This window comes from Strigops habroptila, chromosome 1 (assembly GCF_004027225.2).
Source record: "Strigops habroptila isolate Jane chromosome 1, bStrHab1.2.pri, whole genome shotgun sequence".
Taxonomy (NCBI): domain Eukaryota; kingdom Metazoa; phylum Chordata; class Aves; order Psittaciformes; family Psittacidae; genus Strigops; species Strigops habroptila.
In genome coordinates, this window is record NC_044277.2 from 91,039,921 (window position 1) to 91,062,882 (window position 22,962).

A 22,962-nucleotide genomic window follows, 5' to 3' on the forward strand; every position below is an offset into this window, starting at 1 on the left:
ACTACCTGCTTTGCAAGGACCCTGAAAAGTTACCATCTATCCTTTACTCCAAGAACCCAGCAATCCCTGGAGACCCAGTGCTTTTTCCTTCCATACTTTTGAGATTCTGCCGCAAAGCCCGATTCCCCGAGCTCACTCCTACACTAGTACCATTGATGTCGAAATCATTAAGATGAGGGACCCGACCTGCCAAGGCGCTTACTGCGGTCTGTAAAAAGCCGCTGGCTCGCCGCAACTTCTGGAACCCACACGTTTCTTAACATCTGTCCTTGACGCGTCCCGGGCTTTATACACAGGTCTACCCGGCCTTACTCGCATCCTGGGACCGCACACCAAGGGCTCTAGCTTTCCTCAGCAGCCCCGCGGCAACTCCATCGCTGTGAGGAAACCCAGCTCCTCGCGCCTCCCGCCAACGACACCTAGATCCCCACCGGAAAACAAAGGGCGGGTTTTCCGCTCGGCGCCAGGGCGGGCATTAACCGCCATGGAGATCAGCTCCGCCCCTCGCCCCGCCCCGCCCGGCCCCTGGAGCGCGGCGGCGGCGGCGGCCTCCGCAGTTGGGGCAGGCCGGGGCGATGCTGGAGATACTGCGGGAGCGGCTGCTGAGCGTCCAGCAGGACCTCACCGCCGGGTGCGTGCCCTCGGGAGAGCCGGGCCGGGAGGGGAGGGGAGGGGGAAGCAGGTGACCGGGGACTGGGGGAGGGCGGGGACTGGGCCGGCGGGCGGGGGGAAGGAAGAGGAGGAGATTGGGCAGATGGGACCCCCTGGTCTGGGCCTTTTCGTCCCACCGCGGGTGCCCGGTGTTTGGACGGGCTGTAAGCGCGGCCCCGGGGGTCTGATACCCACCTACTCACTCTCCTTCCCCTCCCTCTTCCCGCCAGGTCCTTGCAGCTCATGGCGGGGTGGCGAGCTCTGGCTGCGGTGTGATCGTCTACGGTCGTAGGGCGAGTTGAGGGGAGGAGGTTGCGGTCAGGGGAAGGAAAGAGGCTGCTGTGGGAGAATGAGGAAGATGTGAATGGGGTCGATTAACTCGCTTGAATTTTTTATGAAGCGACTGACCTTCAAGGTTTTATGGGTTAGCGTAATTGCTTAAAGGGCATCACTATGCTCTGTTTGGCGTATGAAAAGCTTTTCTTCCCTTGGAAGATGAGTTATTGTCACCTGGAGAGGAGAAGCACAGGATAAGTGGAAGGAGCAGCCACATTAAAAAGTAGAAAGTTATTCTTCCTACATTGCCTCACAAGGGTGTTTTACGTAGGCCCTATATCAATGCTATTTTTAGTACAAGCAGGTGGTCCAGATGAGTGTTACTGGAAGTCAGTGGGTGGCTGGAGAACAAGGTCATGCCTCTGCTGCAAAACTGTTTGTTCATGAGCCACAGGAGAGTATCGTATTGTAACCAGTTGCTTTTAAAAACTGCATGGTCTTCAGCAATGTTGAGGCTGCCTGATAATAATACCCCTATGGTAAATATTTCTATACCATGATGGATGTCTGTGTACTCCAGAAACATAAAATAAATACTTTATAATGACTTATTTGCACCAGGATACAATGGTCCACATAAACTGACAGAATAAGCTACCAATCAGTCAGATAAATTGCTTATATATTACCTGTCTTAATGAAGAGTAATTGAATATTAAAATGTCTTTACGAAGGCATTGCTTTTTGCAGTCTGTCTTTTGGTTTTGCTGTTATTTTTAGAACTTCTCACAGAGCTTGATGCCTCAGTATAGTGCAAGGTTCTTTTGAAAAAGGAGTTTTTCGCATGATGAAAAAGGATAACAGGAAGGTCATAACATGCTGGATCTAATGGCTGTTTAACTCTATATTTCCCTTTGGTGCTGCAGTGGAGTCAATATATTTCCATGTAGTCTCTAATTCACCCTTTTCCTTGTATTGCAATGTTTTGTTCTGTTTTGAGAACTGTCTCTGGTTTCATCATTTCCGTCTTTGTGTTTTAGCAGCTCCATTAAGATGCACTTTTTGGAGTGTCCAGTCTTTAAGCACTGTTTTCATTTGCAGTGTAACTTTTGTTGCCATTGGGAACCTGTATCTCAGAGCCATAGTAGCAGAGGCTGTGGAGAGCACCCTTTTTTTTTTTTTCTTGTAGTATCCCCATGGATTCAGCCCAGCACATGACTTGTCCTGTTTTGCCCCCTTTCGTTTCCTAGACAATGCAACCTCAATGCCCTAGTGTTCTGAATAACTCCTATCCCTACCCACCAAAGTGGTAATAGAAGTCATTTCATGCTCTTAAGACATTAGCTCAGAATGGTCAAAATGTCAGGAATGCTGGGCAAGTTGTGGCCAACTTGTTAACTACGCATTAATGCTTACGAAGCAAAACAGTTGGATCTTTTGAAGCATAGGCAGGGAGAAGCTATTGCAGGGCTTCTAAGAAAACAATATCAATTCTAAAGGATTAAGGAAACTTTTATCTGCAGCTGAAAAATATTAAATCTGGGGTTGTGTGGCCTAAAGAAAGAGCAGTTTAGGGTTGTTAGCCATTTCTGTATACAAAGAAATTAGCTCTGTTTCCCCTACTCAGCTGTGTCTGCTGTGTAGTTCTGTGTATCCTGTGAGTGAGGTGTCTAGATTTTGACCCATTTACTGATAAGTGATCTTCTACAGGAGAAGAAAAAAAACGGAACAGCAGAACAGTGAGCTGTGTTTGTCTGTGCTCAGGCAGTAATTTGTGTGCTTCTGCTAGCTTGAGTGATGTGGCTCACACTACCTCTACTTTGTATAGAGAACACTGGTGAAAGGAAGTTGATACTGTGTAGTCTAGTGATAAATCCTTTAACCTTTACTTCTGACTGTCTGGCAGATACTCTAGTAAGAGAACTGATAGTTGTGACCCAGCATTTCCTGCTATCCCTGTATGCAGAGGAGTGCTGCTGTTACAGGTGGGGATGCATACTGGGGAACATGACAGAGAAGGGCAAATTGCAGAGCTTTCTGCAATAGTGTTCTTCCTCAGTGTGCTGTGGTTGTTGCTACTTGGCTGAACTATTATGAACAGCTCTCTTAACAGGGAGCCGAGACGTGCTTTATAATGTCATTCCTCAAATTGTCAACCACCTGTTTTGCTGTAGAGCTTTGAGGTTTCTTCTTTTCAGTTCTTGGAAATTGGTGGTGTTCAAGACTGGAGGAATAATTGGGCTCACCCTAGAAGCAGCCTGAATATGTGTATATTAGGGTGTTTCACAGTTAATGGGTCACTCAGGATTCCATACCTCTGTGTCATGTCTGGGGATATCTTTGGGCCTCATAGCTCATTTTCATCTTGTTGATGTGTCTATGTCCTTTATTTCTTCCTAAAGCTTGCTGTCCTGGACAGCTAGACTCCAAAGGCCATAGGGGACATGCATCGTCTTGGTAGTCAGAGAATAGCCAGGGGTTTTGACTCTCACTCTACCATGCCAATTTGGTTAGCATATATGGGTTGACTGAAAAAGAGTGAAGAGTGGAAAAGAATTGGGGGTGGGTATATGTTGCTTGTTGGCTGGTGTTTTGGGGGATTTGGTTTGGTTTGGGGTTGTTTCGTTGTTGGGTTTGTGTTGTGGTTTTTTTTTTTTTTAGGAGCAAGATACCAGCCAGTTTGAAATTTGACTATTAGATGAAACAAGCCTCAGATATGCTCAATAGCAGTGCACTGTGGTCATGCTACTGGAGATTGTGATAGTTGCCAGAAGAAAACATGCTAGTTTTGTGTTGGCAGACTTACAGCAAATGGGTATAAATGTGACTGTCATGCTTTTCCTTGGCACATAATGCCTTCTTGTAAAGGACGTTCTTCAGGATTGGATTGGTTGTTTCTATGCAGATCTATAACACCTGTCTGCTAAAGAAACAGCACTGAGAGCTCAATGACCTGGATGTATATCTCCCATTACGCTTTTCATACCCAACTGCATGATGCACTTGTAGAAAAATCGCATAATTTAGAAGGAGACATTTAGAAATAATGTCATATGACAGTCTCCAGAAAACTAAGTGATGATTGATTTATTTGTGGAATAAGCTGGAACGAAATTAACTGTAATAGACTGGAATTAACACATTGTGTGTTCAGACAAGTTGTTATCTGGTTTTGGTGTTGGAAATGTCTGATTTTTTTTTTTTTTTTTTTGTGTGTTTTGATTTATAGGTTGAAGACTTTGGGCGACAAATCAAAAGAAGCAAAAAAAAGCAGGCAGAGGTACTTCTGAATGCCTTGATATATAGCATTGATCTAGGATGCTCTTGTTAAAGAAAAATTTGAAAGTGGCTCTTGCGTAGAGCATTTACAGTTCTAAAGAACAAAGAAAATTTGCGTGTAATCTTACAGAATACTCTTCTGACAACAGAGAAGTTTAACCCTAATGTTGAAGAAATGCTTTGCTTAGTAGAGCCTTCATTGATAGGCCTAAGTAATTTCTGATGGCCCTTAATGAATTTATGACTATTTAAATTGTGTGAGTATTCAACATTATTGTGGTACTTTATGCAAGATTCAGGTTGAAGTACACTGAAATGTAGTTGTTTGCAATCTCTGGGAATCTCATGTACTAAAATTGTAATTCAGGTTTTTTAGTGTAAGAACAGCAATATGAGTATTGTGCAAAATATATGTATAATAGAGTACTTCAATTACCTGTTTCAAGAAGATTGAAGAATTGTGGGGGATTTTATTTGGTTTTGTTTTGGTTTTATCCTCTACATTTTAGTATATTGTTAATTCTTTCAACCTGCATAAACTGTAGGGAAAGACTACTTAACATCTGTAAACGATGTCTTTGTTGTTCCTCAAATAAGCTCAGTTATGCTTTAGTGTAAAACATGTTCTTACTAAAACACAGTGTGTAGACACAAGCTGGTTTTAAAATGAGCCCTGAACAAAAAAATAAGGCATCTGAAAGAAACTTTATTGAGTTCTGAAGCTTGATGTTTTGGATATAAAGGTTTTTTTAACACAAGACTGGTTGTATTGACGAGACATGGAAACTAAACTAAGAATAGGTGAAGGTTTGAATAAAACTGTTTTAGGCAACTGCCTTCTCTGTATGTTTCCACTCCATAATATTTTCGTTCATCTGGTGTACTGTAAATATCCATCACTTTTTGAGAAAAGCAGTGGGTGAACCAATTAGATCATCACAAATAGGAGAATACCAGGGTAACTTCTGCTTTGCTGGGACAAACATAGAGTAGCTTGATTGTAGGGATGGCTGAGAGCTTGCGGGTCAGGAACAGAGGTGTTGCAGTGGGAGCTTGGTACTGACCATCTGATCAGGGAAAAAATGCCTTTGCTAAACAACTTGAGGAATTCTCTGTATCATTAAACCCCAATTCTTGATGTCTGCTGAAAGGACAACATAGCAAGATGCAGTCAAGAAGAGTTCTGGAAGGGGTCAAGGATAAATTTTTGATAGCCTGTTTAAAATTTCTTTGGCATGCAGGAATAGCTTTAGGAAGGCTCACCTAGAACTGACATTTACAAGAGATGTTAAGGACAAGAAGAGCTTCAGCCTTGCGTTGGTTATAAAAGGCTGAACAAAGAAAACATTTTGTTGATGAATGTGGTAGATGATTTAGACACAGCGGTTGTAGTCAATACCTTTGTTGTTTCAGTCCTCACAAACAAGGTCTCCCAGTCCTCTGTGCTTAGTGAAAGGGTTTAAGGAAGAGACTGACCAGTAGTGGATAAAGATCAATTTGGGAAACTCAACCCATAACAGACCATATGGGCCAAGTGGTACTTCATAATATTCAAGAGGTACAAATCCAAAGTCTTTCCCTGGGAAGAAAGTATCCTCTGCAACAATACAGACTGGGGCTGACTGACTAGCTGGGAAGCAGCTTTGCTGAGAAGATGCTGGGGATCTTGGCAGACAGCAAGCTGGATGTGAGCCAGCAACATGCCTGGTAGCAAGGAAACATGGCAGCTTTCTGGGATGTATGCCTGGGATGTATCACAGGCAGTAGGACCAAGGGAGGTAATTATCCCCTGCACTCAGCACTCACTCCTTAGACTTCATCTAGCTACTGTGTCTAATTTGGGCTCTCAGTATCAGCAAAACATTGGTAACCTGGAGCAAGTTTAGCGAAAGGCAACCAAGACAGTGGGGCTCGAACTCTCTCTGTATGGGAAAAGGTTGAGACTGGGGCTTGTTCAGCCTGGAGAATAGATGACTTTGGGGGGACCTAACAGCAGCCTATCATTATCTCTGAAGATGTAATCAAGGAGAATGGTATGTGGTGGGAACACAAAAGGTGATAGGCATAAGCTGAAACAAAAGATGTTTTAGCAGGAAAAGGCCATATATACAAGGAAAAGTTTTTTCCTCATGAGGATGGTCAAGCAATGGAACAGGTTGCTCACAGAGCCTGTGAAGTTTCTGTCCTTGGAGGTTTTCAGGTTGCAACTGGACAAAGCCCTGAGCAAGCTGGTCTGGTCCCACAGCTGGTCGTGCTTTGAAGAGAGGGTGGTTGCACTAGAGACTGCCTGAGGTCCCTTTCCACCTCACTGACTCTATCACTTTTCCTTTGGTTTAAAGAAAAACAAAAGGTTTCATTTATAGTATTTGTTGGGGTTTTGTTTCCATTCGAGTTGTTTGGATGAGAGTGCAAAACAGCCTGTTCTGGTAATATGAGAGACAAATCTTGGATGACATCAAGATCTTCACATAATACATCCTTAAAAATGCTGCATTGTTAGTTTTCTGTAACTTATGATAAGTTGCCTTTATATTTCAAGCTGTTATTAATGAAAATGTATGCATTCAGTACATCATTAGAGCATTAGACTGACCAAGTTCTTTATCATAGTAATTATTTTTATAGAATATATTTTATAGAATGTATCAAGTTCAATGTCTTTAATGAGACACAAAGAACTTGTGTTGTAGTCTAATATTCAGAATATTTCTGTCCACTGTTTTAATTTAAAACAATGTTCATCCTGCATGCTTGTTTATTAAATATAGTAAGAAATTCTCTCATAAATGCTGTTTTTAATGGACATGGTAAAAAAGAGGTAAGAATGGGCTACCATGAAATAACAAGAGGGAAAATGCCACCCTTAGCTTTGAAATATTCTTGTAAGATAAACTGTGTAATGCATTTTAACCAGAATTGACAAAAATGTTCGTGAAAGCGAACAGTAGGGAATATTTCTGTGCTCAGCATATCTGTCAAAAACAGATGTGTGTGCACATGTTATTTTTATAACAGCCTTGTATGCAGTAACAACATGTATATATTTATAATTTGTTTTCTAGAATAGTTCAGTGTTTGCCAGAGTGTGCTGGACTGGAAATACTGAGCAGGTATGATCTTCCCTTTCTTTGTTAGTGTCTGCTTCCTGTAATTTCAGAAATAACTTTATCAGGTTAAGAAAATTAGAAGAAAATAAGGGTGTTATTAATAGGGGTTTTGATGTTGCGCACCAAATGATAAATATGTTTAGAGCTTGCCCAGTCCTTAAGTGCTGTCATGTTAATGAAACAGAACTTCTGGAGGAAAAGCAACATTTGAAAGATTACTTCAGTTCATGGTCTAATGCACAGGAATGAAGGAAACCAGCACTGAGGCCCAGCCTGTGGTTTTAATTTGGTGTTTTATGACTCTTACATATTTTATATGATTTCATTCTGTTCTAATAGAGACGGTATGCCTGTCATTGCCATGAAAAGAGAGTGTATTCCGTGTGTACTTCATCATACTTTTTCTGAGTAACATAAGTGATCTTCATTACAAATTTCCTTTGTATTTTTACCTTAAAAAAACCCAAACACCTTTTTATTTGGGGGGCGGTATGTGTTATTATCATCTTGTTAATTTTTTTTCATTTTCTTAATGAAATTGTATTCCAAGTAGTGATTAAGGCTTTTATTTGCAGTCTTATAAATACTGCTCGGTCTATTTAGCTCTTAATGCAAGGTAGCAGGTTTAAAAGCATGAATCACATTTTCTTTGAAGGAAATTTTTTCTTACTGTGTATTTTTCTTGGTTAAACAATAAATACCAGAAAGAACTGTATGGCTTTTTAAACTGTTATTTCTGGTAGTCCCTGTAAATATTAGCACAGTGGCATCCTCATCTTTTTTAAGGGGAACACAGTAAGAATAGTTGTTTATCTTTCTTCAGATATGAAGATGCTTGGGCTGCCCTTCACAAAGGAGCAAAAGATTGTGCAAAAGCTGGAGAGGTAAGAAAAAAAATAACGATACCACACCTCAAATATTTAAAAATGTGTAAATAATTTTAAACTAAAACTTTTAGTACCAGTGTACTGGGTTGACCCTAGGCGCTAGGTAAGCACCCACACAGGCTTGTTCATTCCCTCATCAGTGGGGCAGAAGAGAGAACAGGAAGAACAAAAATGAGAAAACTCATAGTTCAAGATAAAGACCATTTAATAATTGAAGAGCAGAGAAAAACAAGTGATGCAAAAACAGTCACTCATGACCTCCCACAAGCAGATCAATGCAAAGACAGTCTCAGAGCAATGACTACCTTGAAGACCAAACCCTTGAGTTTTATTGTTGAGCATGATGATACATGGTACGAAATGTCCCTTTGGCCAATGGCCAACTGTCATGACTGTATTTCCTCCCAACTTCTTGCCCACCCCCAGCCTACTCACTGCAGGGGGAGCGGGAATGACTGGGGAAGAACCAAGCCTTGACTCTGTACGAGCTTTGTTCAGCAATATCCAGAACATCGGTGTGTTATCAACACTGTTTTGGTAAAAATCCAAGGCACAGCACCATATGGGCTGCTATGAAGAAAATTAACTCCATCACAGCTGGATCTCGTACAACCAGTACAGTGAGAAAATAATGCTCTGTGTTGCTGCTTGGGAAAAATGCCACATTGTATTGTTTTTTCTGTGGTTTTAAGATGGTGTTTGACAGGCAGCTGATGGAAAGGATCAGAATATCCAGTTCCTCTTGTTTCTCACAGTTCTTACAGATTTGATGATGCTCAGCCTACAATTAATATTCATAAAGTATTAAATACAGATATTGTAAAAATAGAAATACTCTGTAATCATGTTTCTCTCAAGGAATTATCTGAAGATCATTCTCCTTTTACTTCCTTAAATTTCAATTTCTATAACAAATATTGAGTGTGATAATTTCCTAGTGCTTTTGAAGTACGTTACAACTGATACATTGACACCAGAATTTGTCTTCTGTCAGATGGTTGCAATCACTACTTGCACTTAACCAAAAATATTAATTATGTCAGCTTACTGTTTTTCTGTGGGATATGCTAGGTTAGAGAAGAATATCGAGAAGTACGACTTTGTCAGAGTGTGACAAGGTGATGGTTAAAATAAGACATATCCAGAAGTTCAGGTGGTCATTTTTTGCAGTCTTTGCCATTATTCAAAAAAATTAAAGTTAGTTGAGACTGCTTAAGACAACATTGCCAATAAACAACTGTGGAAACAATGAATAGCAATGTCAACAGTGTAATGTAAACATGAAATAATGTGATGCAATGTAAACAGTTGCAAAAAGTGATGTTTCATGTTACTGCTGTAGCTCTTTATAAGCAGTCGGGGCTGGGAAAGTATAGACTATATTTGGGCCTGAGGCATGTTGATAGTTTTTATCAGGGTAGAGCTGTTGCACTGGCACTGTTTGCTGCCCTCTCCTAAAGGACAGGAAATGGCAAGATTCGATCATCTGGCTGAAAAGGTTCAGGAAGTCTTTTGAGAACTTCGCCCATTCCTTGACTTTTTCAGTTTCTGCAACTAAATTCTACAAAAACTGAGGAATTCAGAATGCGATACAGCCACAGGCTGCAGTTGTGTGCAAGAGGAAGAATGGGTAATGGAACTAAGAGCAGAGAAACTATAGCTGAGTCATTTGAAGTATCTTATGTAAGGGGAACATTTGTGAAATAAGATCTCTTGATCTTGCTGTTTTTCATAGAATCTGATACCTATATAAATAAATTTTTTAAGCAGTGAATCCTCTTCTCATTATACTACTGTATAGTTAGGAAGAATCAAACAGCAAAAATTGAACTAATGTAGAAGTGTGTTCGTAAAGATTTGCAACTGCAGTAGTTATCGCAAGAGCAGAAGAGTAGGGTTGTTAAAAAGGCAACTTTTTATGTTACTATTTTTATTTCATTTTCTAGAGTATTTTGAATGTGCAGAGTTTCAGTTTTGTTGTTAAGATTAAATTGGTATGATTAGCAACATTAAACTAAGTTAATTAATAAGCCTTACATTGCAGCACTGCAATGTTGTTGTGTACCAGTGCAACACTGCTGTCAAAATTCCAGATGCATGTTATTTACTGTTAATAAAATCCGTAAAATATCTTCTGCATTCATTAGTATAATGAGAAATAACTTTTAATCTTGTTTTGATCAATGCATTTTGATATAAATATTTCATACCACAGGGTCTTTCTTTAACATGTTGTATATTTACTTGAGAAGAACATAAGTGGCAGTCCTGTAGGGTTGCCATGCTGACCTTATGCTTGCAGATGCTTTAATTCTAAAAATTTGTCAAGATGCTCATAAATAGGTACATAAAATTGCAATTAAAGTAAAGAACCTGTTTGTTTCAGCTGGTGGATAGTGAAGTTGTGATGCTTTCTGCGCACTGGGAGAAGAAGAGGAACAGTCTGGTGGAACTACAGGATCAGCTCCAACAAATACCTGGGTTTTTAGCAGACCTGGAATGCCTCACGGCAAGCCTAGGTAAGGTTTTATAGACATAACAAGCATTTAAGTCAGTACAGAGGATTAGAGTGAAGTTCAGCTGTTACGAACTTTGCAAATGTAAATTTAATTTTGCTTTCCAAACACATCCTTTCTATTGTAAAACAGTAGTTCTTAAACAGACTGGTTTTGTAAAAAGAGGAAAATTAGTTGTGGTTGCTCTCCCAGTAGTTAAACCTTTGTATGTGTCATTATTTGGGGGAAAAAAAATTGTAATAACTGCATGTCTTGGTGTGTACCGTTAAAAATTATAATTCTTGAAATCTTTTTAAATTCTTAAAGATTTCTAAGTAGTATGAATACTCATGTGGTTATTTTTCTTTTATTGAGTCTATGTCATTTTATATTAATTTGTTTTAAACCATCATTTGTTGGGGAAGGAGGACATTTAGCTGGCTTGGGACACTTTCAAGGCAGAAACTTTTTGTTGAAGAGTACTTGTTTCCAAAGCTAGCTTCCATAGCTTAGGTTAGTGTACAGGGTTAAACTGTTCTGAAGTGATACCCAACTTTTTCATAGGTGAAACTAGTAATGCTACATATTAAGGCTACCAAATATCTGATGTTTGTCAGATGGATTCTAATTTGTATAACTTTACCAAATGTTAACCCATTGATTTAATTTAAAACATGAAAAGATGAATACATTAATGCTTTAGTGGATGACTGCTGGAAACCGCACACATCAAATAGTTGATCCACCATTGAAAATGAAATTAGGAAAAAATGTTCTGGCCTCAGTCTCTGGAAGGCTCTAGTGTTACTGAGCCTTGAAATGGGGGTGCTGTGTTTGACAAGTAGCAAGCCTTTCTGTCCACAGTAGGCCTCTTGATAGCTCCATTAAAAAAAAAAAAAAAATATTCAAGTTGCATCAAATTAAAGTTTTGAAAAACTGCTGTCTGTGCCTGGATTTTAGTAGCTAAGTTCCGCAGGGACTCTGCCTGCACTATTCTTACACCGGCTGGGAAGTATGCAGAAATTCTTTCTGTAATTGCAGCTCTTGTTTTTGTGGGGTGGGCTGGATTTGTGTGCTGGCGTATGATGTGAAGAAAAGGAGGGTTCTTTTCTGTGTTCAAAGGCTAATTTCTCATTCTTTTATGGTCAGTGGATATACACAAATCAGCTTTGTTCCTAGGTAGGCTACTAATAACTTTGCTATTTCTTTCTAAACCAAGGAGTATATTTTATTTTTTATTACAATTTTCTTATAACACCTCATTTAGTAAGGCTTTGTCATGTGTGGTAACCATTTCATGTTGGCTTTTTGAAAAGCTCAATTATTTTCTAAGGAAATATCAATTTGAATAATGATTTAAATACTGATTTTAATATCATCATGCACAAAGTGATGCAGTCCACTGGTAGACCAAAGATAAACAAAATAATAAAAAAACTAATGGAATTGTCTTTATAGTTCATAACTGCAAATGCCATATATAAATTCTGATGAATTGGGGTTACCTTCCTATTCCTAATGCTATAGTTTTATGAACCAGAATTAGTCTCACCCTGACCGTAGAATTACTTGAAGAAGGCTCAGTGTCTCTAGAATATTTTTGATACTGTGCAAGCAGGTTTAAAACCAGTCTGCTCAGGGAAGCTAATGAATTTTTAAGTCTACTGCTAAGGTTGTGCGATTTGAACCACCTTCACCTCACCTGTCAGATTTCAAGTAATTTACCTAGAGTTTTCTATTAGTTCCTGGTAACCACTGGGAATTTTTTTGAATTGATTTTTTTCTATTAAGTATAGAGTATTTGAATAGAAAGGTGTAATTTATACCAAATTCAACATCTACACTTCTGGAAGTGATGTACCAGAAATTTGCTGTGGTATTCTGCTCACTGTTTATAGTTTTTATAACCCCAAACTGTCTGCCTTTTATATATGTAAACTGAATTCTCTTTACCAAGAGAAGACTAATTCTGTGGCTGTGAATTTTAAATACGAGTGAAATATTGTGTAAAAAAAAAAATAAAAAAAATAAAAAAAAATCCAAAACCCAACCAACAAACAAACAAACAAAAATGGCGATATAGAATTATAAACTCCTGTGTCCTGGGTTGTGTATCCAGGATGTCATTTGGCTAATCTTCATTTCAGAAAAGTAGTAGTTCTGTCTTATGACATTATATGCTTCTATTAAACCTACTTATGCTTTTGTTTTGAAAGTAGATGGGAACCCTGGCTGATTTTGATTAAAGAAATTTCAGATGATGGAAATGAGCCTTTTTAGTGACCTGCTTAAATTTGTTGTGAATCATGTACAGATTCTTCAGCTTTTGCTGTGTATTACAAGACACATTATCATTAGCACTTTTATAAATAAAGTCCTTTAACTTAGGTGCTCACATTGTCTGTCATTCTTCAAATGAAGAGGCTGTGTCTTCATTTGCTAAATTTATTGTATTATGCAATGTATTATAGCTGCTGTTGAAAACTTTGAAGAAAAAGTGAAAAGGACAGTTATTGTCCTTTCAAAATCCAGAATTTGAATCATCACTTAAGCCAATTTTTATTTGTAGAGTGAAAGTATTTAGACTGGTGAGACTAGGAAGAAAATAAGGCTGGGTATGTATTCACAGAGATAAAAACTATTGGCTCCTAGACTTTAATAAATTTTTTTTTTCCAAAGTATGGGTTAGATGGGTGTGAAAATCCATTAGGAAAACAAACTTTTCACACTGCTTGGGAGAGATATCCTAGTTTGTTAGATCTTGAGCAGAAGACCATGCTTTATTTACAGATTGCGTATCAAGTGTGGAAGTTGCCGTTTTCTAGCTTTGCAAAATTCAATCGATTTGTTCAGAATTTGCATTAAAAAAAAAAAAAATGGCCATGTTCCCTTTGTTTAAGAAGTGGGATTAAAGACTTCTTAATGGCTCCTTAAGACATTAAGGAAAATGTACTAGAACTTGTGAAATATAATATCTTCTTCAACAAATACAAGATTTTTATTTTCTGTAACATTTTAATTAAGGACCTAATACCTGTATTTTGGGTACTTGTTTTGCAGCAAAACCTTGTGTTTTAATGAAATATACTTATTTTTTAATTTATCTTAAAATGCCAAAGATTTTTCCAGTTTGAATAATGCAGTATTCTTCCGGCAACATCTCATATTCTGAGATTATAGAATTTAACTTTTGTTCATTTCATCAGTTTGTAGACAACCTGTGAAGCAGTACTTTTAGGAGGAAAAAGTGCAATGAGTGATAGCCCGTAGACTTGTCGCTTTGGTGAAGACGAGTGTCTTTGGGAAGAGAAGTCATTAGCTTACTATTATCTATTGACTGTGGCTTACATCAGGATTTAGATATTAGCAGGTATTGGTCAAGTAAAAGTGAATTTAAGACCAGACAATATATTAATCAAGATTTTTCACAGAGCTGGCATTTGAACTTGGACTTCTGAATTGCATTCTGTTACTTAAATAACAGTTTCTTTTTCGTTAGCATCTAGCAGTTGATAGCTCTTGAAAAAGAGCTGGAGAAACGTTTTGTGTTGCAGGACTCTAGAACACACATTCCATTAGAAGGCTCTAGTATTTAGTGGTTTTTATTTAAAAATTATTTTTAAAGTTAGGAGAGCTGTAAAAAATTTACTGTAAGTGACTGTTTAAAGTAAATCATATTCTATTACTAATTAGAACAATTTTTCAAACTGGTTGACCAGTTGTTTAAAAACTGCTGTTAGTTTTCTTGCTTTCCTGAGTTTAATTGTGCGAGATGAAATGGGATTTATCTTTTACTGAGAAAATCAGGGAAAATATTAGGGAGATGTATGTAAAACCATAGAATTTAAATAAAGTAGTGTAAAGATACCTTTGTTCAACAGGGAGTTTTTCTCTTTCATAGGCTCCAGAGCAGAGTGCTTCAGTGGAGAGGGTTGTTGTATAAGATGGAGATATATATGTATAAAAGTCATTTAGTTTGATGTTGTAAGCTTGGAAGTGTCTGTGGTTTGAGTACAAAATTAGGTGCTAGTAGAACTGTAATTACATAAAGACTTCTTCAAGTGTTGCAACTGAATTGATCTCTTCCTGTATGTGTGTGTATATATATGTGTCTTTCACTGCTCATTTTAAGCTTTTAGCAATCTATGTCTGACCTAGAGGTAGAGACAATTTTTTGATGTAATTGTTTCCATCCTTTGTTTTCCGTCTTTTTGCCTTTTAATCAGAAAATGAATGAACTTCGTAAAAATGTCTTCAATGTTTCTTGGTGATTTCTGTTGTTTTGGTGGCTGGGACAGTGGAGGAAAGCTACATTTGAAGTTATTGTAGGAAAAATTGAAAACATTTGTATTTTGTATAAAAAGTTGTAATTTAGCTTTTCTAACAATTTTTGTACTACTGCAGAACTACACATAACAGGTTTCAGTTTAAAATTATGTCAATTTAAATTAGGTAAACTTTTAGAAAGAAAGTGTTTTCAGGTACAAAATTTTGTATTAGTGGTTGCTGAGTTCTAGATAAATAATACCTGAGTGGTTGGTAAACTAAGAAAAACAGTGTACACTGATGGAAGATAACTCAATCTAATGTCATTTGATCAAATAACATACTTTAAAAAAAAAAACCCAACAAACTTGTCAAAGCGTTGTTATATGTGCGATAGTGTAAGAAATACAGTACAAACTAGTATCATTCGAATGATGTGACCTAAATAACAAGGTGTTTTTTCAGCTATCTAATAAAAAATATTTCTCTCAAGTGTGGCATATTACTACTAGGAAAATTCTTAATATAAATGTATCATGTTTGGATTTTTTTCCAGCCTCCTTAAAAAGATTAAAAGGAGATGGTTTTTCTCTTTCAGAGCAATGCCATTTCAGAGTGAGATGGTGGTTGTTGCCTGACCACTTGTGGGATTTCTTGAAGAGCTGGAAAACAAGTAGTACTCATGCACATATTCTTTAGAACATTTCTGGGACAGATTGATTGTAGGTGCCACTGTGAACTAGAAAACTAAATTAATTTCTAGATTTCTTACTTTTGCTAAATACCTTTTATAAAGTATGGTCTTATTCATCTGTGAATATAGATAAGAGCTGATTAAAGAATTACGACTTAAGTTTCAAATTGATTAAATATGTAGCTTTGTTTGGAACTTTCAATGCACAGTGAATACCTTCTCATTTGGGTAGGAAAGACATTAATTCACAACTGTAGCTGGTGCAATTACTATGGAGCTAGTCTTCAACTTTTTTTGTGAAAAGCAACCAAGTTTTCTTTCACTTCAGAAAGAAAAATTCTGAAACCTGTGTTTCAGTAAAGCAGGACTGTTGTCTTCTGGAGAGATCTTAGGTGTTCATTCCTGTTCTTCGGGAGCACAGTGTTTTCTACAGTTCCCACTAGAGGCTGCTCAAATGCTAGTGCTAGGAACGAGTTGCCTTCTAGAATTCACTTTTTTTCATCCTCTTTATTTTCATGTTCTTTGTTGTTGTCTTTTAATATTATTTCAATAGCAAGTACAGCAAAGCAGGTGGTGGGGTTTTTAAGTGGAAAAATCAGTGGTTGATAGGTACCTTAGTATATTATCTCGAGCCCTGCTGTGTTTGTGAATTTTGCAAATTAATAAGTGAGCAATCATTCTGAAAAGCATGTTAGCATAATACAGACATTTGGATTTTAATGTACTCAGAAAAGTGATTTTTTTAAGCAAAAAGGGACCACCAGTCATAATTGTAGTCATATTGCCCTTTGAGTACATCTGGATTTTGTGAGAGAAAGTTGAGTATGTGGTAAACAATTCATGTTCCACATCACAATCTGTAGAACTGAAAACAACTCTTTTTTCCTCAAACTTGTTTCCACATTAAATTGCGACTCCTTTTTTTCCTTCTTCTCCCCTTCCCCTCCCTGCCCTCCCCCCCGCCCCCCAGATGATCTGTATACCTATAAATAATCTAAGGAAATCTTCATCTTTCCTCTTTGACTGCTGTGGAGCACTGCCTGACTTGTTAGGGATTAAAAAACCTCTTACTAAGTGACTGGAGCTGAACATATAAATATGCATGCTGGGAAATTTGTTCGAGGTCTTAACTTTTGCTTTTCTAGGGGGCCCACTGGGATAACAATTTCTAATTGAGTAATGGCTAAGAAAATTGAATTTTTTTTTATACTCCAAGGTAGGCTTCAAGTAGAATGGCTAATCCAGAACTGAAGATTTTACTGATGCCTTCAGCTTGCTCTTTCCTTTTTTTGACTGTCCACTTACCTTAACTGTAACTTTTTTCCACCTTGAACTTAATAATTATTGTCTTGCTTTATGAAGATTGCAAAGGTGAAACAGCCATTTGACAAAACTCAGAGTTACTTTAGATTTTCTGCTTTTCATTCTGTCATCTCTGTAGTTCTTTGCACCAACAGTCAAGTACACCAACAGCAGATTGGAGTATCTGTCTCTGAACTGCAAACTCCTTTCTATTCTTTGGTTGCTGGTTTTTTTGTTAAAATGTGGTTTATCCTTCCTTCTGCAATTTATCTTCCCTCTGGTATAGGAGAAGTCCTGGCGAAAGGGTGAATAATAGTTCTGTACTCAGACAGCTCCATCCCAGAGTGACTAGCTGATTAGAGTTTGATTAAATAGTTTTTCCACTTTGAGATCCTGGGGAGGGACGTGGAGTTCAACATTAATCACCTGCAAGGAAAGTGACCCTTTAATACAAGGTTCACATGGGATAATTAGGGTCAGAAGGGACCTCAGGAGTTCTCTGTCCAAATTTCTACTCGAAAACAGGGTGAGCTATGAGATAAGATTGGGTTTCCCAGGGCTTTTCACAGGCATGATCTCTTTTAAGTGTTTTTAAGTGTGTGAGTCTGTAGAATAGCTAAATCCAGAGATCTCCCTATCAGTAAAGGGTCTATCTTCAGAGTAAACTTTCAAAGTCTGTATTCTTTTATATTATTATGAGGTAACGTAAAAGTTAAATTTCTCCCAGTATGCTTGACCTTTGCTTCATTTGAATAATTTAAGATTAGTGCTGGTTTTGGTCAGCACAGCTTTATTCCTCAGGGTGGTACCAGGCAGGAGGGGCTAAACAGATGGTGTGCCCAAGAAGCAAAATTAAATTAGGAGTTCTGGATGCTTCTTTTCCTGAAGTAAAGACCACAAGCCTGTGAAACCAAGATGCTGGTCAAATACAGTGATTCAGTATCTAACTATAATGGGAATCTCAGATAGATCTCCCTTAACACGGCTCTGCTGTCACTCTTTTACTATGCAGTACGGACTGAGATTTGTTTATCTTTCTGAGCCATTTATATATGTGTAATTATTACTATGTTAATTATGTTCCTTTATGAATTCCTGTTTCTGTTCAGGTGAATTGTCCATCTGTTGATACAATTTGATATTCATATAAGTATTTCTTATAGCCCAGCTAGAGGCAAACTTTGAGGAAATGGAGAATCATCTATTGTGTCTTGAGGATCTATGTGAACAGTGTGAGTTGGAAAGATACAAATGTATGCAGACATTACAGCTGGAAAACTACAAGAAAACTAAAAGGTAAATAAATCAATTGCTATAACTATAAATTATCATAAAATATAAGCCTTTTGCAATTATTTCCTCACCATATATAGTATAATCCCTTTTAATAATTTAAAGAAACAGTAATCTTTGACAGGAAGTTGCAAATTTGTTAGAGATTCATTCTATGTCAGTCTAACTGTTGGTGATGAACAAAGAGTGTGTGTGTTTAGAAAATTATCAGTACATTGTTCTTAAAATGAAGTCATGCCTATTATTCTCTACAAACAATTGGAGTAAGGGCTGTTGTTGATAAACACTGATAAACTGTTGTTTCTTTTAATCCCTCACTGTGGTTTTTGGATTTCTTTTTTTTTATTTTTTTTTTTTCCCCATTTACCTGTAAAGTTAGGAACTGTATTTTCATCTGTCTTCTTTTCAATTCTATAAGTACCCTTCCCTCTGTATGAAAGGCATTAATCTCCTGCCATTCTCTTACTTGCAAAAACAGGGCATTAGTACTTGAAAACAAAGTTCAACTTGTAGCAGTATGTGTCAAATGTCAGAATCTCCAACTCTTGAGCTTTGTATTTACCTAAAAGATAAAGTAGCAAGAGATAAATATTAAGAGCTTAAGTAAGTTAAACTGTTGACTTTCTTGGTTTTGTTACTGACAGTCCCAAAAAGAACCTTAGTGAAGGAGATAAGAAAAGTACTATTAAGTCCATTGTATAAATGAGGAGTTAAATTGAAGCAATTTGTCAAAGACAGCCTCTGACAGCCTGTGTTAAGAGTTGTGGGTAGATGTGGATGCTGGTAGACCTGGAGCCAGCTCTGACTAGGGGATAACTAGGTAACTTGATCTATCCAACTAGGTATTCTCCTGTTAGCAAGGGGAAGCACACTGGCACCCTCCTCGCTTCTTTCGATTGCTGAAGCAAGTTTGACACATGTGGTATAGTCAGAACAACTGGTTTGATTTATGGTCCTAATTAGAATGTGGTGATCAAGGACAGGTCTGCGCCAGACAGCACTGGTTACATTTTGCATAGTTTGTCCCTATTGGTCCTGGTTGGTTTTACTACTCAGATTTGGTACTTCTGACATTATGTAGGAAATCTTGGCCATCTATGGTGTTACAGATTCAATTACCAAAGTGCTTCTGGTGTTGCAAGTTCTGCCGCTGAGAAGGTCCTCAGTGCCTCAGAGGTCCCCCTTGAATCTTCTGTGAAGTTTGTCTGTTTCTTACCTAACACAGCTTTAATGATCTGTGAAAACCAGCCATCCCTCATGGTGTTATCTCTAGCTTTTGTCAGTATATTACTATGCGATCTTTCACGTCTAGCAAATTCTCATGTCATGTCCTTTAGTTTTTCATATCCTGTTCAGTTAGCTTAACCTCAGGCCTGAGCCTTGGCAGTGGTCTTGTCATTTTCCTGCAGCCTGGATTTTCTTTTTCTCAAGCTGGGGCAACATCATTTTCTCTCTCCAGCAAGAGTCTGAATAGATAGGTCTGAATATTCACTTGTTCAGACCTATCTAATTAATTAAGTATATAATAGTAATAATCTCAAAATTCTAAATATGTGCTATTTAACCAAATAACATGCAAATTTTAAGTGTGCATAAAGCAACAGATTTGTACCCCCTAAAATACCATAATCTTTCTGAAATTTTCTGAGATTTGTTCTCTCTGCCATGCTCACTCCCTCTCCTCCTTCGCTACCTTCTGCTTTCAACATCTAAATAAAGTGTTAAACTGTTGCCTACTCAGCTTAGCAGCTTCTAATCAGTTTTATAAATAGAAGGCTAAGCAAACTACTTAACGTAATTATAAGCTGATTACATTTGGTCAGATCTAGACAAAACAGGAAAAATGCATGTAATTTCTGGTTGATCATTACCACCAGTATTTATTTAGGTAAGAAATTAACTACTAGCTCATTACTAGAAGGACACTTGGCAGTGTAGATACTTGGAGAACCAACAACCAGTTAATGTGAGTGTTATTTATTATGTATGTTTGGAGCTCATATCCTGTCTTCCTCTCTCTAGTGTCTGGGGTTCTTACTGTGATACCAGCTACTGAAAGAATCAAGTAGGAGTTCAGGAGTTTATTCTCTTTCTTAAATACAAGAATTATTTTCAGGGAGTGAGTGGTTTTATTGAACAAACCAAACCAAAATATTTCCTGTGTTTTGACAATATAGAGATGAAAATTGGTTATTTTAAGTGTGTAACAAAAAGTATTTATTTACTAAAAAAAAATTTTTTATTAGAAAGTTACTGTATAGCTTAGGCTAGAAGCTCACATATTTAAAGTCTTTTGAGAAATTTTCCTATGTGAAAGATTTAGAAGAAAGTGCATTGGGTCAACGTTAAACCTTTGAAATGCAGCTTATGGTAACTATGGGAACTGATTTTCAGAAAGAAGTCTCCCTGTTAAAGAAAGCAATTTTTTTTCAATTCAAACAGATCAATTTTTTCCCTTTTGTCACTGTGTTATGTTTGTCATTCATCAATCCAAGGTGTTCTCCACAATATATTTTAAAGCCTGATGTTTAGGCAGATTGGTTGTTTTCCTGTGTGCTTATATCTGGATTTTTAATATTCTCTTTTTTGTTTTAAATCAATTGATCATGGTACCAGTATTGATATATGAAGTCTAGATTCCACCCTTGCTTTCTTTAGTCTTGCTGCAATTGTTTGCGTGTATGTTATTAATATTAAATGATGTTGTTCTGTTTCCTGTCCTTTTCTCAATCAAGCACAATTCTTCTTTCCCTCCCTTTGAATGTACTGTATCTGATGGATTGCAAAAAACCTCCTTGTATCCCTCCAGTCTTCTATGGCAGTTCTTGCATTCCCAAGTTAATTTCCTTTAGGACCCACTGTCAGAAGCTCACTTTTGTGCCAGTTTTTATGTGCACCAAATTGCAGGCTTATGGCGTAAGATAAAACGTTTCTGTCTTGAAGCTGTATTTCCTGTGAAGCCATACCATTTGTATCCATTCAAATGGATCACCATCCTTTGAAAAACAGGAACTCCTGGTGGTTTTATCAGTTAAAAGTTGCTGCCCAACTGCAACATTTTGAAGGAATACATTGAAGATAGCAAAGAGTCCTTGTTATTGGAAATAAGTGAATACATTTTACTGTGTATTATTTGACTTCAAACATACCTGTCTGAATTTTTAGGGTTTTGGGATGTCTTGTTGAAGAATCCTTTCTGGTTTTCAGTACTTGTCTTCCTTGAGGACAGACACAGAAGAAAAATAAATGAAGAAATCTAAAATCCTGATGCTAGGGTATACTTTAAGAGATGAATGTTTAGTAATATTGCAAACCTTAGTGGGACTAATTTTTTTTTTTTTTTTCCTTTCTGTCGAGATTTAAAGAAATGCTTTACCTGAAGAGGAAATATGTTCTTAAAATGAATGTTCGTTCCCAATTTTTATATTTTAAAGGTTTATTTGTTGTCAAATAATGCGTAACCCCATGCTTTGGTAATTAGTGCAGTAGATGAGGAGTTTGACAGATTGTCATAATTCTTGCTAGAGGCGTTGTTATGCCATGATGGTGGTTTTATGTTTATGGAGGAGAAGAATGCTTGATTCACTTTCTCATTTTTAAGGGTGTAATTTACAGCAACTGTAATGTTTAGATTAGAGATGTGTATATGAGAAAATGTCTTAATCAGTTGCCACTGTTAATTTCTTCTGTATGGTCTTCTGTTGGTTTTACCTCTCTCTAATTTCTTTGGGAACATAAGGGACAGTAAGGATTGTTGTAGTTAAATACAGTGGCTTACTTTAGGCCTGACCAACATAAACACTCAAAAAGTAAACATGAAAAACTTCTTTAGACAATTCAGACTGGTCTGGGCTTTTTTAAAGTTCCTTTTAATGGCCAATTAATGGTTGTTTACACACTAACATAGAAAACATACATACAAAAATATTTTGTATTATAATTTTTTTGCTATGTTTTGCTTTCAAATATTATCTTTACCTCCTGTAGTATTACTGTAAAAGCTACTGGTTTTTTGGTGATCTTATTTAACCTAAATTAATTATTTTTATTACCAAGGTCAAAGAGAAATGATGGAATGGGTGATACACTGCCATACAAAATTGTGTTGGCTAAGAGAAGACTGCTATGTCTGTGGATCTTGGTTAGATCCTATAGTGTTCCCCAAGGGATAAGCTAGAACAGTACTTTGTACAGTACATCATCTTCAGTGAAGATTCCATCCCATCTGACAATGATAAATTTGAATTGTGCCTTCATAACCCTGTTAAGCTTTACATGTAATTTGTCAAATTAACTTTTTATATGTAAATTGTTGCAAATATTTCAAGCAAGTATATTTTATTCCTTCCAACATTAGAGGTACTATGAATTATTTCTAAGACTAGCTACATGTTTTGTAGTTCTCATCAAACATTTTCATCAAAGTAAGGTTTCATGCCATATTCTTCTTGATCAGTCTTCTGTCAGCTGCTATACCTCCATGTACCTGGGTACACAAACAATGATTTTGCAAGGATGGAGGCAGGACTTCTATTATCTTCAGGACAGCTTTCATGTTGGAAATGCAGTGGATAACTGGCTTTGAGTTTTCATTAGGCATTAACTGTAAGGCTGTAAGTTTCTGTGCTCAAAACAGAGTTCATGTTGCAGAGGTCTTTTCCAGCCTGAAGTTCATGAGTTTTCATACAGCACAATCTGTAGCAAGTGTTTTT

General features: G+C 37.3%; 1 protein-coding gene across 1 annotated transcript in view; it reads left to right on the plus strand.

Annotated features, from left to right (window-relative positions):
• Nucleotides 1–512: 512 nt before the first annotated feature.
• DTNBP1 (dystrobrevin binding protein 1) overlaps nt 513–22,962 on the plus strand; it is a 69,311-nt gene continuing 46,861 nt past the window's right edge. The window contains exons 1-6 of the mRNA XM_030507001.2: nt 513–631; nt 4,157–4,207; nt 7,269–7,316; nt 8,137–8,197; nt 10,587–10,719; nt 18,121–18,253. Of these exons, the coding sequence (XP_030362861.1) occupies nt 576–631; nt 4,157–4,207; nt 7,269–7,316; nt 8,137–8,197; nt 10,587–10,719; nt 18,121–18,253 (482 nt within the window). The 5' untranslated portion in view covers nt 513–575. The remainder of the gene's footprint in view (nt 632–4,156; nt 4,208–7,268; nt 7,317–8,136; nt 8,198–10,586; nt 10,720–18,120; nt 18,254–22,962) is intronic.